At 44.6% G+C, this 13,407-nt stretch overlaps 1 protein-coding gene across 3 annotated transcripts in view; it reads right to left on the reverse strand.

Annotated features, from left to right (window-relative positions):
• VPS13D (vacuolar protein sorting 13 homolog D) overlaps nucleotides 1-13,407 on the reverse strand; it is a 267,871-nt gene that overhangs the window by 232,765 nt on the left and 21,699 nt on the right. For all 3 annotated transcript variants that reach the window (XM_060170884.1, XM_060170883.1, XM_060170882.1), the window contains exons 13-19: nucleotides 13,089-13,219; nucleotides 11,058-11,130; nucleotides 10,462-10,632; nucleotides 8,688-8,818; nucleotides 6,809-6,941; nucleotides 2,955-5,162; nucleotides 1,044-1,195 (exon numbers count right to left, since the gene is read on the reverse strand). In XM_060170884.1, coding sequence (XP_060026867.1) covers nucleotides 1,044-1,195; nucleotides 2,955-5,162; nucleotides 6,809-6,941; nucleotides 8,688-8,818; nucleotides 10,462-10,632; nucleotides 11,058-11,130; nucleotides 13,089-13,219 — 2,999 coding nt within the window. The remainder of the gene's footprint in view (nucleotides 1-1,043; nucleotides 1,196-2,954; nucleotides 5,163-6,808; nucleotides 6,942-8,687; nucleotides 8,819-10,461; nucleotides 10,633-11,057; nucleotides 11,131-13,088; nucleotides 13,220-13,407) is intronic.

A 13,407-nucleotide genomic window follows, 5' to 3' on the forward strand; every position in this document is an offset into this window, starting at 1 on the left:
CCACGCAGGAGTTCCGTGTAGTGGTGGCTGGAGGGTGGTACAACATGCACTCTAGCAGGTGGGCCATCGCCTTGAGCCTAGAGAAGAAGTTCTTAACAGGGAAATTCCAGCTAGTATGTGTGAAAATGACACGATCCAAAAACGGTCATTTCATAAATCTCCCAACAGCTCACCCCGTCAAAGTTCAGGAAACAAATCCTGTCAGGGTTGCAGAGATGGTACAGTGGAGCATAAAGGACTCATATGCAAATGCCCTAGGTTCCATCCCCAGCACCACCAATAGCCAGAGCTGAGCAAGGCTCTGATTTAAAAAAACAAAAAGGAATGGCAGGAAATTTCAAAGTGGAGCTGAAGTTCTTAGCACTTGAACACAGTAAACATTTTTAGCATCGCTGAGAGAAGAACAAGAGAGCAGTAACATGCCTCCTGCAGGATGAAATGCACAGCAGCAGTGTTCTGGCCAGAGCAGCAGCACCACATACGCCAGAGGTGAGGCTCCAGTTTCTCTGTCTCACGAACTCCACAATAAAAGTGATCTTGGGGTCGGGCAGTAGCGCAGTGGGTTAAGCGCAGGCGGCGTGAAGCCCAAGGACTGGCATAAGGATCCTGGTTCGAGGCCCCAGCTCCCCACCTGCAGGGAGGTCACTTCACAGATGGTGAAGCAGGTCTGCAGATGTCTACCTTTCTCCATCTTCCCCTCCACTCTCCATTTCTCTCTAGCCTATCCAACAACGATGACAACATCAACAACAGTAATAATAATAACGACAACGATTAAAAAAAATAAGCAACCAGGGCAACAAAAAGAAGGGGAAAAGAAACCTCCAGGAGCAGTGGATTCATGGTGCAGGCACAGAGGCCCCAGCAAAATAACATTGGAGGCAAAAAAAAAAATCTTCACACAATTAATGACATCTCTGTGAACTCACTGCCTTGCTTCCCCCATTCCATACCTGTATACAACATAGTGAAGTGGGTCTCTGTGATATGAAACAGACACCTGAAATCATGCTTCCTGGCATGAAGAGCTGTAAGGAGCTTACCTGAACTGGATTGACGAATTTCCCTTCAATCTTCATGATGCTAGATGCTCCCAAGTCATCCGGACTGAGAGAGAAAGTCAGTTCAGATTCTCTCTCTATAGGGATCTTCTCCAGTTTAAACTGAATGGTAGTGTTGTTCAGGATATGAAAAGCTAGCATAAGAGAAGAGAGACAAGTGACAGACTGGAAACACCAGCCTTCACTGTGAGTTAACTGTAGGCTCTTTAATCTAGAAGCTGCACTTTACTCTGAGACTGGGAGCGCTGGCCAGCCTGGCCCTGGAGTCTAGGCTGGACACAAAGCCTGTAGACTATCCCAGGATGAAAACGCAAAGCAGGCAGAGACGTAAGATAAATACACACAGGGAAAGAAACAATCTTTTCACAACACGTTCCATTTTCTGGCTTCAAAATAAACACTTGTTCGAAACAGTCGTTTGTTTGTTATCTCTTAGTTTCCCCAAGCTGGTATTTTCCAAAACTCAACTGTTCACCCTTGAGTTTTCAGAGAGCACTGGATCCCTCTCACTGGGTCTGCACCAGACTAAAGCATAGCATGGGATGCTAAGCGGGAACACAGGCGTCTCTCTTTCTCTTGCCCTCCCTGTCTCCCCTGCCCCTCACAATTTCTCTGTCTCTATCCAATAATACATAAGTTTAAAGTAAATAATGTATAAGCTTTTAACCCCAGCAGAGAAAAGAATCTTTTATGAAGTATGTAAATATCAATAAATAGGCAAATCAACAAGTATGACTCAGACTAGAATTTCTCAAAGGTGAGAATTTATTCAAGAACTAAACTCTTATTCCAGGGTTTACCAGAAGTCTGCAGGTGCCAAAACAAATGGATTAAATTACCTGGTTAGCTGATCAGCTTACAGAACACAAATACAGGCACTTTAACCCAGTAACACTGAACCAGCTCACCACAAAGAAGACCAAATACTTAACGCAGAGAGTGAAACAGCTACAGATTACATCTCATATTTTAATTTATGATAATCCCTCCAACCGTCTTAGACTATAATACCTAACTAGGAAAGAGCCTTACCTTAGGAATGGGGAAAAAGAAAAAAAAAATTCAGCTGTATTTGACCCAGAGAAATAACACTCACACTGGAAGAGCCCACAGATGAGCTCCTATTTAATTTCAAAGGGCCAGGGTGGGGGCTCAGCAGAGGGAGAACATGCCTTCCATGTGTGAGGCCCTCAGGGCAATTCCCAGTGCCACACGAAGGCCCCACAGACAGAGGCAAGGGGAACTCCAGGGCTGCTGAAGTCATGCTCTGATAGCTCTTCCTCTCTCCCACGCCGCCCCTCATAGAAAACGGAAAATAAAATTTTAAATATTGGGCTGGGGAGGTGAGCCCCAGGTTTGTAGATGACTGGAATGGCATTAAAAATATTTTTTAATTCTTATTTTGGCTGGGCCAGGAGGTAGCCTACGGTTATCCAAAAAACATTCATGCCTGTGTCTCTAGGGCCCCAGGTTCAATCCTGGCATCACCGTAAGTCAGAGCTGGGCAGTGTCGCTGCGGCTGTTGTGGTTGCTGGAGGGCTGGGGAGGTAGTTCTGTCTGCTGGAGAACAGAACAACCCCAAAGCCATGAATTCTAGGACTCAGCCATTATTTGAGCAATACTCTGGCCTCTCTCTCCTATTAGACAGCTATTTCCTTAAAAAATAAATCTTTGAAAATTTTAATTCTTATTCTGTCAAATATAGCATTAAATGGAAAGAGCTGGAAATGTAGCAACACAATGAGCCATTCTATCAAAAGCCAAAGTACTTTGAGCTGTTAGTGACTAAGAACTGATATGAAAAGAAAAAGATTATCTTAAGCAAGCTTTCTACAAACTAGGCTTGAAATCTTTCAACAAAATGAGAGAGAAAAAAAAAAGTGTGTTTCTCACCTTGACCTCTGTGCAAAGACTCAAAGAAGTCATGCCGGGTGAACTGTGCTTCCTCCTGACTGTCGGCACTGGCTGACCCAGACGACGGGCAAGACACCTGGTTTGCTTCAGACCCAGGGCTCTCTCTGCCTGCCAACTGGGAGCAGTTCAGGGAATACAACTTGATGTCTTTGATTTCCACTTGCAGACGGTCGCTTCTGGACTCGTCATCTCCTGCCACAAAGTTCTGGATGAATATCTGTCCCAAGTGTCCCACCAACAACTCGGGACTCCCAGGCTTCCGAGGGATGGAAACCACGGGGGACTCGATGTTGACGTTCAGGATCAGCTTGACGGTGTCAGAGCGACACGCAGTCAGGCCAAAGCCATAGATGTCACTCTCCTCCAAGGTCAAGGATTCCCGAGTCTTCCTTGGTGTCTCAAAGAGGGACACCATCTCACTGTACTCAGCCGTCTTGGTGGCCAGCACTGTGGTGACTTTGGTGGCTGCGCTTTTCAGCATACTGCGAAAATTTTCCTCCAGTTCATCCATGGACAGCGTCAGCTCCTTCAGAAATTTGGCAGAGTGGTTATAGTGCAAGGAAGCCATCTTGAGGCTCAGGAAACACTCCTGCTTCGATCTCTCAACAAATGTGAAACTCAAAGCTTCGTGAAGGACGGCATCTTCCATTCTGACTGATTCGAAGTAGCCTATGTCGTTAATGATATTTTCGTAGCCCATAGAGTTCCCAATGCTGACAACGTACTGGTTCTTCACGTTATCTTGTGTCAAATCCATGAGCTGCAAACAGCCGAGAGAACCATTTACGTCGAACGTGCTGCCCATTGAGACATTGACTTTCGTGCCGCCTATACTTGCAGTTGCGATTTTCCGGCCATGCTTCTCTCCATTTGCCATCCCCACTGTCCGCAGGAGCAGTAAGTTGAGCCTGTGGATTTCCACGGCAACCTCAGTGTTCTGTTCATATGTGGACTGGTACGTTCCTTGCTCCCTAGCGCTTCTTTCAAAATCAGTCATCAACGGCTGAGGACTCAAGTCATCCTTTTCCTTGGGAAACGATTTTTGGAGAAAGCCAATCAGTTCCACAATCGTCTCTGGATTTAGGATAATATCCAAGTTATTCACCTGCAGAGAAATCACCTGCAGAGTGCTATCCAAGTTCATCGATGGGCACTCTGAACTGACAAACTGGTACTCCAACTTAATGAGAGACTCATGTTCTTTGGTGAGGATTCTGTCAAGCAAAATACTCGTAGCTGACTGGTGGTTCAAGGAGGCAGCATCAGCGACATGGGCCGCAGCTGGCCCAGACACAGGAGATTGGGCCCTGCTATCCCGGAGGCTTCCTGTCGGGATATCAAAGCTCAGGTTCTTATGGGAGGCCATCAAAAGGTCAAAATCAGCACCGTATGTTTGCATGGTATCCACCAGCAGCAAGCCGTGGACAGTCAGGGAGACCTCAGCGTCGTAAGGCCTCTTTACAAAGTGAGCGTTGGTGCCGAAGACCTTGAGCACAGAGATGTACCTGCCGTTGCTCTCAACGCCAAGCTGCACACAGTTGACCTTGAACTCGGCGAGGAGGAGCTGAGACTCCACCAGCACCGCCCGGGTGTGCTGCTCCAACATCACGATGCTCTGAGTTAGATTCATGACTGAGTCTTGCAAACTTCCCTGCTCCTGCTCTTGGGGAAAAATCTTCTCTCTGATCTGAGTGTCAGATGTTTTCACATCTGGGGTAGTCAGGAGAGCAAAGCAGTTCTTTAGAGCAGATATCTTATCTTCGTTGATGTGGATTTTTAGGTCTGGGAGGTTGCCTGAAAGCACGGCCCCAGGGTACTTGGGATCTGAAGTGTAAATCAATCGACGTTCCAACTGCAGGTGAACATTGAACTTCTCAACCACGTGGGTAGGTCCCACATCGATGTCCTGCACGTGCTTCCAGTTGTCCTTCACCCGGCCCACCATGACCTGGAGGTCCAGGAAGGACAAGGAGTACCGCTCGTACATCTTCGTGCTCAGCAGGTGTGCTTGGAGCTGCTCTTCGCTGAACTCAACTCCAGAAAACGGCGGCGTCTTCTCCTCATTACTGCTGCTGCTCTCTGGAGGTGGAGTGTTAGGAGGGGTGGCGAGCGGGGTCTTGTATTCATCATCACTGAACTGAGTATCTTCAGACGCTGACCCATCGCCATTTTTCCTCTTGGAGTCATCTGAATAGCAAACAGAGAAGAGTCAAAGTGTATGTCTGTTCTTCATTTATTTATTTTCTTTCTTTTTTTTTTTTGTCAGCATGGACTTTTACCACTTTTTGAGACAACTTTTTTTTTTTTTCCCAGAGAGTGAGATGGACGAAGACAGAGAAGAAGAGAGGAAAAGGTATCAGAGCACTTAAGCGTCTTCAGTTATGGGAGGGACCAGGTGTAAACCTGGGCTATAGATATAGATATAGATAGAGATATATTTTCATGCATGTACACTGTGTCATTTTCTACGAGGGATTTGAGCAACTCAATTCTAAAAATAAATGGATAAAAATTCTAAGTATAAATCTGTCTCTGATTTACTATTCAGTGTGAATGGTACTGATTTGGAGATCGAAACACAACGGGTTCACTATAACATGAGCAAAGATGGAGTCCCGTCGACATACAGACACCTGTCAGGGTGCAGAAAGCTGCAGCCCCAATTGCTCCCCCACACCTGAGCTGCACTGGCACGAGCCCTTTTGTAGAGCACCCTGAACAGCTGACTGCTTTGCCCACATCTGTCTGTGTCCAGTGTGTCCAGCCCCATCCTAAATGTCCCAAAAGAAATCTCACTGGCCTTACTCAAGCATGACATCCTAGTACTCGGACCAGAACTTGAAGCAGTAAGTGCTCAAGGTGTCAGCGTGCTGCCCCAGTCTCAACTCCTCTCTCCTCGAGCCAAGCAGGCCTGAAGCAGCTGCACAGCACGCTACCGTCACCGAGGTCTCTTCCCCAGGCTTCTGCTCTCGAATCTTCAGTAGGTGACTCCTGTGGCTCTGTGACTCTTTTCCTCTGATCTACTACCCATAAAGTCTCCACAGACCAGATGCTCCTGCTTCTGCCCAGATGCTTTCCTCATTTCCCTCCTCCTAGGTTTTCTCAATGAAGCATGACTGAGATCACACGGCAAATCTTCAATTCTTTCACTCCAGAAACCTGCACTTTCTTCCCTCCCATTTCAGGGTAAACAACAATTTTTTTTTTTTGAAGCTCACAGTAGTGGTGTGATTATCTTCCAGAAGTCTCTTTGTATATATTTCTCTAATATCACTAAATAGGTTAAATCTCTATTCCTGAAACTGAGTAGTGAGAGTCTATCAAAATACACAATGTCACGTAAGAAATAAAATGTAGGCTGAACAGTAGTAGTGCATCAAGTAGAGCACATACTTCCCGGTGCACCAGGACCCGCACTCTGGTCACCACCTGCAGGGGAGAAGCTTCACAAGCAGTGAGAAGCTGTGCTACAGGTATCTCTCCTCCTCCTTCTCCCCCCCCCCCCATTTTTCATCCTTTATTTTAAAAAAGCGGCCACAGGGAACGGTGTGGTCATGTAGGCTCTGAACCCCAGCCTTAGTTTATAACCCTAGAGAAAAGAAATCTCAGTAAAGGTAACTTGGGAGTTAAAAATACATTATATAAACCTTTTTTTTTTTAAGCTTTACTTTACTAGTCCCAGGTATTTTTTTTTTGAGAGAGAGAGAAAGAGACAAGAGTACCCTCCACCACCTGCAGCAGTACCAGTCATCATCTACGCAAGACATGTGCTCAAAGGCTGAGCTCCCGTGCTGTGTGCAAGGTGTGTTCCAACTCCCCCACAGTCACTCTACCTTGGGTATTTGTCAGCAGCATCCTGCCTAGATCCACAACTACTAACACGGGGTTCTTGAATTTGAAGTCATCAGGGAAGATCACCTGAGGGGCGAAGATATCAAGTCGCACAGTCCACCGCTTACTCTCCTCCTGTAAAAATTAACTGCGATTAAGTGACTTTGAACTGTAGCTGCTGAAACCAGATGGGTTAGTTGGGGCTCCTGACTTTCTGGAAGCTACCAGTAGTCTATGCAATGACCTGATGGTCTACAGAATTAGCAGAAAAACAAAAAGCCAAAAAAGGTCAGAATAATTCGATGCAAATGCTTGAGGGTTTGCCTGAAGTAGGGGAGAAACTGTAAATTTCCAGCTTGGGGTTGTCTTATTGGTCTGCTTCTAATTCTGCTTCTAAGTCTCCTTCTGTTTTGATCATCACCTTAGGTTCGCTTGCATTGCTTAACGCTGTGGTCTATTTACATAATAATTGTTTTGTTTGAGACCCGCACTGGTTTAATCCCCATTTGTTTAATCCCCACTGGTTCGTGCGCTTGTTTCCTTCTCCCCACCCCCTATCCTACGTACTTCCTCTTCCTGACACTTCCGCCTCAGGAGATATAAAGGACAGGATTTTCTAATGAATAGAGATTAGATTGATTGCACTGCATTCTCACTCATCAATAAAGATTGAATTGCGTTCCTGCTCAGCCATGAGTTCCTATTCATCTCTCTCATGCCCGCAAAGCTAGCTTGGCATCTGGCGCCCGAACAGGGACTGGCAGTTGTCTACTCTTTCATTGTGATGTTTCATGACTCAGGGAAGACTTAGCTTCTCATTTTATAGGAGTTAGTACTACTTGAAAAAATTGAAGAAATCATGGAAATCAGAGAAATCCAAAAATCCAAAGAGACATTTGTTTATGGACACTGGTGAACTCTCATGTTAACATAGCTCAGAAAAAAACATAAGCTCTGTTGTTGGAAACATGAAACAAACAAAGCTACCAAGTCATGAATTTGCTAACTATACTTCCCCTACAACTAAAAGAAGCCTCAGCTAAGGACATAGCTCAATGACAGAACATATGCCTTGCATGTACAAGGCACAGGGCTTGATTCCTGGCACCAAAAACAGACATGCACACCTATACACATAAGTTGGTCAATAAAATTAAACTCAGTGGGAGTCAGGTGGTAGCACAGTGGGTTAAACACATGTGGCACGAAGCGCAAGGACTTGCTTCGTAGGCAGTGAAGCAGGTCTGCAGGTGTCTATCCTTCTCTCTCCCTCTGTCTTCCTCTCCTCTCTCCATCTCTCTCTGTCCTATCCAACAACAACGATATCAATAACTACAACAATAAAACAATAAAAATAAAAAATAAAAATAAAAGCAATAAAATAAATAAGCAAATATTTTTTTAAATGTTAGGTCTAGAAAATGGACCAAAAGATGGGTGCAAGGGAGAAACATCTCGTCCTAATTTTTTTTATTAATTAAACTCTGAATATAAAGCAAATGAGATTTAACATTCTGTTAGATAAGACACTTCTATTTTCAGCATAACTGGTACAAGGATGTCTATCTATAAGTAAAGAACTTGAAAAAAGTGAATGCCTGCCCGGGGACGGGTGGTGGCACACCTGGTTGAGCGTACATGCTACAGTGTGCAAGGAAGGACCCAGGTTCTAGTCCCAGCCCCCACTTGCAGGGGGAAAGTTTTGCGAATAGTGAATCAGGGCCACAGGTATTTCTCTCTCACTCACACTGATTTCTCTGTCTCTTCCCTCTCAATTTCTGACTGTCTCTACCCAATAAATAAATCAAGGTAATGAAAAAAATTTATATAAAAATAAATGCTCCTCTCTCCCACAAAGACATCTTAGGAATGCCAACTTACAATGAAGTCACCCACAAGCAAACGATCAAGTGTCTGTCGGATCTCTGCCTTCGTCTGCATCTTCAGCTTGTTATACTGCCTTCGAGCAGCTTCAGCCACTCTCAACTCAAGTTCAGACTGGTAACCAAAGCCTGCAGGGTTGGAAATTTACAGAAGAGTCACAACCTTCAAATGACCAGGCAGAAGAAACTCCTACAGTATCTACTGTCCCACGAATTCCCACCGAGCCCAAGAAGCAGTCTATACAAGGCAGTTCCTCATTCCAAGATGAACGGCCAGCACTACATGAAGTAACCGGAGGAGGCTAAGATGAATGAAGGGCCAGCCCACAGGGGAAAGGCCTGGGGGAAAGATCGTGGAAGGTTTTAGAACAGCTTAAACCATTCTCCCAAAGGATTCCAAACCACTATACATCAAAATCCTTAAAAGAGAACATGAAATTCAAACAGAAATGCGTGACAGAGCGCGTGAAGACAAGTCATGTACTGTCATGATAGGTGAGACTCAAAAGCTAAAAACAGCTTCGCTGGTGGTCCGGGAGGTGGCGCAGTGGATAAACCGTTGGACTCTCAAGGATGAGGTCTTGAGTTCAGTAACTGGCAGCACATGTACCAGAGTGATGTCTGATTCTTCCTCTATCTTTCTCATTAATAAATAGAATCTTCTAAAAATAATAAATAAATAAACAGCTTCATTGGTATAAAGAGTGTGGTCCAGGAGGTGGAGCAGTAGATAAAGCAATGATTGTCAACCATGAGGTCCCGAGTTCAATCCCCAGCAGCACATGTACCAGAGTGATGTCTGGTTCTTTCTCCCTCTTTGCCTATCTTTCTCATGAGTAAATAAATAAATTATTTTTAAAAATTAATTTAATTAAATTTTTAAAAAAGGGGGGGGAAGGATGCATTCAGGAAAGTACTAATGTTTTACCAACTTCCTTACACAACACAAAAGTGTTTCCTTTGGTATCCATTGTCTCAAATCCTCTTTAAGAACAAAGAGTGGGGAGCTGAGCGGTAGCGCAGCAGGTTAAGCACAAGGACCGGCATAAGGATCTCAGTTCGAGCCGCCAGCTCCCCACCTGCAGGGGAGTCGCTTCACAGGCAGTGAAGCAGGTCTGCAGGTGTCTGTCTTTCTCTCCCCCTCTGTCTTCCCCTCCTCTCTCCATTTCTCTCTGTCCTATCCAACGACAGCAACAACAGTAATAATAATCACAATAATGATAAAAAAACAACAAGGGCAGTAAAAGGGGAAAAAAATGGTCTCCAGGAACAGTGGATTCGTGGTACAGGCAATAACCCTGGAGGCAAAAAAAAAAAACAAAGAGTGGTCTGAGTGACTCGATGGTGACAGGCGTGATACTGAACTCAGTAATTAGTGCTGAGCCGAGGAAGGACAGCAGACTGCTGTTCCCAACACCCAGAAGGAAATTCCTCAACACGTCTTCTACTTTAGAGGATGTTCAAAGCACCGCTCCCCATCAGGAAGCCACCGTCATGACGGAATGGGAAGTATTAAAAAACACTTGCCGATGGACACAAGAAGGAAAGAGAAGACACGGAAGGACAGGAATTATTCTGGGAAAAGGGGCTTTTCCAGGACATCTACACTGATATGACAGTGAAGGACAAGCTTATCTCCTTCCTCTGCAAGTCCTTTTTGCCTCTACGGGGTCACCTGGTATATAATAATAAACTTTGTCTACAGCAGTAGAGATGACATGAAAGATGTCTTTAAAAATTAACATAAGAGCAAACAAACAAAAAAAGTTAACCTGAGGTATGAACCTTTCCCTTGTAGAAAAAGTCTGCTACTTTTTTAATAGCCTGGGGATTATATATGATGTTCAAAGGCCTGGTGCTGACATTTAGCCGCCTCTCAAAGTGACTGTGCACTGGGTTTCTTTCATACAGCATCTCGAAAACTGGGTCATCCAGTTCTGCAGCTAAAGGAAAGAACGAGAGAAAGAAAATAAAACACAATTCCCCTATTTCTGTCTTAACACAGAGAGATACACATACCCTGCCTGTGAGGAACTGCAAAAGGTCCTTTCTACATTATTTTCCATTTGGTCCATTTTTATGCACATTATATAAGACAGAGGACATGATAATAATTGACTGTGTAGTGACACAAATACTCAAGACTGAGATGCTCTTTTTGCTCCCATATGGAACCAAAGGCCTGGAAGCACGGCAAGTGCCTGGGCTTCACACAGGTTGAAAAGAGCAACAGGCTAGCTCCATATTAATCTGAGTCCACAGAAAACACTGTCAGGCACAAAGCAACGCACTCCTCTCCTCTACCAACTGACTGAGACTCCTGATCTATAATCACCAGGTTTGATTTTAAGAACAAGTGGAAAATTACCGGGGAAATGGCCGCGCCTGTCAGCTGCTGTTTGGAGGCCAAAGGACTGTGAGACTCTGCCAACTTCTTTTTGCTGTAAAATGTACACAAAATGCATAGACGATGGGTGAGAAGGTCTGACTTTCCTATGCACGTACTCTCTCGTGGTTTACCCCAGCGCCCCTCTTGCTTGGCGTGACCAAAGCTCACTTGGCACGGGGTTGCTGAGGATTTGCACACAGCCCTCTAGTTTGTAACTCCCCACCTCCCAGTCCAGCCCTGACAATATGCTGCTTTGCATTCAGTGTATCTGATGACTGCTGAATAAAAAGTATATATAGAGAGATTTAAGATACATGTCTATCTGTTAAAATTTGTATTCTGGGGGTCGGGCGGTGGCGCAGTGGGTTAAGCGCACGTGGCGCAAAGCGCAGGGACCGGTGTAAGGATCCCAGTTCAAGCCCCCGGCTCCCCACCTGCAGTGGAGTCGCTTCACGGGCGGTGAAGCAGGTATGCAGGTGTCTATCTTTCTCTCCCCCTCTCTCTGTCTTCCCCTCCTCTCTCCATTTCTCTCTGTCCTATCCAACAACAAAGCAACATCAACAATGGCAATAATAACCGCAACGAGGCTGCAACAACTAGGGCAACAAAAAGGGGGAAAAATGGCCTCCAGGAGTGGTGGATTCATGGTGCAGGCACCAAGCCCAGCAATGACCCTGGAGGGGAAAAAAAAAAAAATGTGTATTCTGGGATTAGAAAGAAGGTGTCTGTATTGGCAGGTTTAAGCCCCAGCACCACATAGCAGGTGCTAAGGGGGGCAGAGGAGGCCCTGCTACTATGGTCTCTCTTTTTCCACCTGAAGGATAAAGTGACCCAGAGCAGTGAAAAGGCATATGGGTGAGGGCCTGGCCCTTTCACTCTTTCTTTCTTTTATCTCCTCTACCATCCCAGAAAAAAACAACTACAGACAGGATAAGTAGTGAAGTATTTGACTACTCTGACCATGTGTTTGCCAATGTGATAAGATAAAAATTCTTCAGTTAATAAAATTTGTCATATATATATATATATATATATATATATATATATATATATATATCACAGAAGCAAGACCTTATAAATGTAACCATTGTGGAGAAGGCCAAAAGTACAGGAAGTCCTTACAAACCCACCAAAGAATTCATCAAATTTAAAGAATGTAAAACAAACAAAGTGCCACAGAATGTGTACACCTTCAAGGTCTTTTATTATGTGTTTATCTTTTTAGTAAATTGTATCTGTATATCTATACAATGACATCTCCAAGTCAATATAAAAGTCAGAATTTAAAAAGTCATATAGAATTTTAAAAGGCATGTAGTTAAAAAAAAAAATCAAGTATTCTGAAAAAAACTACATCTATATAGAAAATTTGAGCTGATTCTTTTGTGGGGTTTTATTTCTCAGAAGATGTCTTATCAGTGTCAGAATCCATGAGAATGGCTGCCAGATAGAGAAGAGATTCACACGCTGAGCCTGAGATGCAGAGAACAAACAGCGTTTGTGGCACTGTCCCCCAAATCAGAACAAATTGTTCCATGGTGGTGATAAGAAAGGAGAGAAGGAACTGCCATAAAGCTTCCCAATATTCACATTCTAAGAAACACGATTCAAACAGACCTAACAACGGGTTTTTGTTGGTTTCTCTTTTTCTCTTGCCACCAGAGTGACTAGAGCCCTAGTGCCCTCACACCTGGTGACTTCACCACTTCAGGCCCCCCTTTTTTTAAATATGTAGATGGTGAGGCAGACAGAGAGAGACAGAGAGAAACCTGCGGCACTGCTCCCCTTCTTGTGATGCTTCAACACCCACAGGTGAGGGCCAGGGGCTTGAACCCAGGTCCTCACACACGGGGATGTGTGCGTGTCACTGGGTGCACCACCACCTGGTCGCATCAACAAGGCGCAGCTTTGATCAGCCTGTCGCAAACTTATCACTGTCAGAATGAACACAGTCACTATCACTTGTTGACAAGTCTCCTGGACGAGTCTGTCACCCGCTGTGGTACGTACAGGATTAGGGAAGACCAAAAGAGGAAACAGAGTTCCTTCCGTTGCCAGGTCACGAAGAAACAGTCCACCCAAGCGAACTAAAAGCAAGGAGGAGTTTCTTCGAGGAAGAGATTCTGCTAGGAGTTTTACATCTACAAACAAACAATAACAACAACAACAAAAAAAAATTAAGAGCAGGTACGTCATAATAGCCCACCATACTTTTAAAAAATCATCAGTAACATTTTACAGATGACTAGTAAGTCACAACTAGTGTTCTTGAAATCAGAGCAACAATAAAATCCCTTTCCATATATGGGTATCTATCTGTCTATATTAA

The sequence above is a fragment of the Erinaceus europaeus genome, chromosome 13 (assembly GCF_950295315.1).
Source record: "Erinaceus europaeus chromosome 13, mEriEur2.1, whole genome shotgun sequence".
Lineage (NCBI taxonomy): Eukaryota > Metazoa > Chordata > Mammalia > Eulipotyphla > Erinaceidae > Erinaceus > Erinaceus europaeus.